General features: G+C 47.3%; 1 protein-coding gene across 1 annotated transcript; it reads left to right on the plus strand.

Moving 5' to 3' along the window:
- Positions 1-2,002: 2,002 nt before the first annotated feature.
- LOC129136541 (FAM231A/C-like protein) lies at positions 2,003-2,869 on the plus strand. Its single transcript, XM_054663430.2, has one exon. The coding sequence runs from the start codon at positions 2,003-2,005 to the stop codon at positions 2,510-2,512; it is 510 nt and encodes a 169-aa protein (XP_054519405.1). The 3' UTR covers positions 2,513-2,869.
- The last annotated feature ends 830 nt before the right edge of the window (positions 2,870-3,699 follow it).

Genomic DNA, 3,699 nt, shown 5'->3' on the forward strand with positions numbered 1-3,699 from the left:
AAATGTCAGCTCTTCCTGTTTCTGACTGGCAATATGCCGCCTGATGACCAGCTTAGCAAATTAGAGACCCTGCACGGGACTTCATCTCTGTCTTAGTTCGGGCTTCTATAACAATGTACCATAAACTGGGTGGCTGATTCACAACAGAAATTGATTTCTCACAGTTCTGGAGGTTGGAAGTCCGAGATCAAGGTGCCGACGTGGTAGGGTTATGGTGAGGACCTTTGGTCTGGTTGTAGACTGCCACCTTCTCATTGTATCCTCAGGGGGCAGAAAGAGGGCGAGAGAGCTCCCCAGGGTCCCTTTTATAAGGGCATTAGTCCCATTCAGACTAATGGGACTAAATCCAGACTCTGTGCTGAGTGTTGTGGATTTTTTGCATGTTCATCCTCCCCGCAGGCAACTGGAGATGTATTGTCCCCAGAGGGTACAATAGAGAATCTTCCGTCACAAGTCAGCAACCAGCATATGTGAGTGACAGCATGTGTCCCACTCAGAAATGAGAGTGTATTAGTCCGTTTTCATGCTGCTGACAAATACATCACAGAGTCCAGGACCAAAAAGAGGTTTAATTGGACTTACATTTCCATATGACTGGGGAGGCCTCAGAATCATGGCGGGAGGCAAAAGGCACTTCTTACAAGGCAGCAGCAAGAGAAAATGAGGAAGAAGCCAAAGCAGAAACCCCTGAGAAACCCAGCAGATAGTGAGACTTACTCGCTATCAGGAGAATAGCACAGGAAAGACCCGCCCCCATGATTCAATTACCTCCTCCTAAGTCCCTCCCACAACACATGGGAATTCTGGGAGATACAATTCAAGTTGAGATTTGGGTGAGGGCACGGCCAAACCATATCAGAAAGGGATGAAGTGACAGCATATCCTGATGTGTGTGATGGTTTCATGAGTTATTATCTATTTCAAAATTTATTGCAATGTGTGGAAAAGAACAAGGACTTGTACTATCTGACTTTAAGGTTTACTATAAGCTATTAGACACAAGGCATCAGGAGTGACAAACGGATAAACAGCCTGAGTTAGAAGACCTGAAATTGATCCACAGCTATACGGTCAATAAATGGGTTTTCAATAAAAGCAGTTCAATAAAAGAAAATAAATCATTTCAATTAATGAACTTCTATATGGATGTGGGGAGACCAACAATGTTATTCTCCCTCACACTACACACAAAAGTAATTTCAGCCGCATTACACACCAAAACTTAAAAGTTAAAGATATAAAGCATTTCAAGGATACTTTGTGACTTGTTGGCAGGCAAAGATTAGCCTACCAACAAGCAGGACACAGAAAAAATACATATATAAGAAAGACATGATAAATGAGACTTCATCAACATTAGCCACACCTTCTCATCAAAAGATACCACTAAGAAAGCAAAAAGGCAAGCAAGCCACAGACAGAGAGAAAATAGCCACAAAACGTATCTGACCTCCACACCCTGCAGTTATAATTATAGTGGTCTGGTACACTGCACCCAGTTTCTGCTGGATGGAGTATTTTCTGGGTGTCTCTAATGAGTAAGAGAGGGCCCCATGGGATATTCCTTCAGTTCCCAGATGAACAGTGGGAAAGACTCCACATTGACCATCCTCGGGGGCCTGAAAACCCAGGTCCTCAAGGAGGGTAGAGTATACCTGGACCCTGACCCAGACCCCTGGATGGGCTGTGCCAAGAGACCCAGCAAGGGAAGGGATTTCCTCCTGCCTCAGGTTCTCTGTTCTTCTGTGGTTAGACCACCTGAACCCAACTCCCTCCCCCAGCACTAGAGATGGGCTTTTCCAAGGGCTGGGGATCTTGCTGTCCTGAGGACAGCTGAGCAAGGGGGTCGAGGAGGAGCTTGGGTTGTGGAGGAGAGGAAACCGGGTAAGATGCGTGAAACAGTTGGCTATACCAGGCACAGAGAGGACCCGCTGGGACCCAAGAGCCTGCATGTGAAGCCAGGCCTTGGGCCACCTTGTCTGTCAAGGGGGTGCCTACTTCCATGGTGTCTTCAAAGGGACTGTGGAAAGAGAGGCCTTCAGCCCACACCTCTGAATGCTTTTCCACCACAGCATGCCCTGTGGCCTTTATCCTGCTGGTGTGGAACAGTCAGACCCCTGCAGGGCTGCAGAGCCTCTGTACTGGGCGGCATCCCGGCCTGAGTGCCAGAGCTCAGAGGGCAGGCCCCCGAGCAAGCAGAGAGGAGGGCACCTTTTGGACAGAACGTGTGGGACAAGAGCGATGGCTCATCCGTTCAGGTTCCTCACAAAATGAGAGTCAGGAAGATCAGGGCGCCGGCCTGATTTCCCAGGCAGGGCTGAAAGCAGACAACCGGAGGGAGAGCAGCACCTGGGCCAATGAGGTAGAAGACAGAAGACCACAGTGTACTCCTGCCCTCAACCTCACCCCCTCCCACCCACATCCTCCACACTCCCTGACCACCTTCCTCAGAAGTGTAATAGGAATCCAGATTCCCCCTGGCCTGGTTGCTGCAGGAGGCACAGTAGCCTGATGGAGCCTGAGGCAGGTGTGGGAAGATGTGGATTGTCTAACTGGAGGTTGGGAGTCCAGGGTGTAGAAGCAGCTTGGAGTGCAGGATTTGGTGGTACGTGTGTGGCAGTAGGCAAAAGAAAGAGACAACTGGCCGGGCGCGGTGGCTCACGCCTGTAATCCCAACACTTTGGGAGACCGAGGCGGGCGGATCACGAGGTCAGATGAAGACCACGGTAAAACCCCGTCTCTACTAAAAATACAAAAAAGTAGCCGGGCGTGATGGCGGGTGCCTGTAGTCCCAGCTACTGGGGAGGCAGAGGCAGGAGAATGGCGTGAACCCGGGAGGCGGAGCTTGCAGTGATCTGAGATCGCGCCACTGCACTCCAGCCTGGGTGACAGAGCAAGACTCTGACTCAAAAAAAAAAAAAAAGAAAAAGAAAAAAAGAAAAGAAAAGAAAGAGACAACTGAGCCACTTGAAATACCATGAGAATTCAAATTTAGAAAATCCCGGGGAACTATGCATGCAGGCACTCACCAGATCCACAAAACAGCTGCTGCATAACTGCATGTTGCAAGCAAGCCCTAAATTGCTGATTTTGAAACAGCCTGATGGGTTCACAAAGACAATTTCTGAATAGTCTTAAGAGCAGAGGTGCACTAAAGCCACTGTGCCCTGCAGGCCCGGATCCCAGTAAGTTCTTTAAGGAGTAAGTCTTACTTCCATTTATGGAAGATTTTTGGAGTTGTCCTTGGTCACCCCCAGGAATGTTTTGGTTAGGAGTAGAATTTTAGATGTCATCAATTTAAAAATTAAAACTAAAACGCTGGAACTCATAGAGAGATAAAATTAAGAGAATACATTCACTATCCTGAGTAGAAAGATTTCTTATAGAACATAACAGCCTTTAAAAATAAAGAAAAAATATGGCAAAATTTCATCAAATTAAATGCTTTGAGAACTAAAATTAAAATCCAAAGCCACCCAACCAACTGGACAGACTGCTTCTTGGCCAAGGAGACCCCAGAGAAGTCTTAAATACTGAGTTCCTGCCCAGTATTTGGAATCTCAGACACCTCTCCTTATACTCTCTCCCTTTGTGGTTTAGACACAACTGACCAGCATTATTGTTAAAATAGAGATCCTAAGACTGACAGAACAGACTCCTTGCAGTAGTAAGATACGGTATGATAAATGAGACCTAAGG

Source organism: Pan troglodytes, chromosome 1, assembly GCF_028858775.2.
Source record: "Pan troglodytes isolate AG18354 chromosome 1, NHGRI_mPanTro3-v2.0_pri, whole genome shotgun sequence".
In the NCBI taxonomy this organism is placed as follows: Eukaryota; Metazoa; Chordata; class Mammalia; order Primates; family Hominidae; genus Pan; species Pan troglodytes.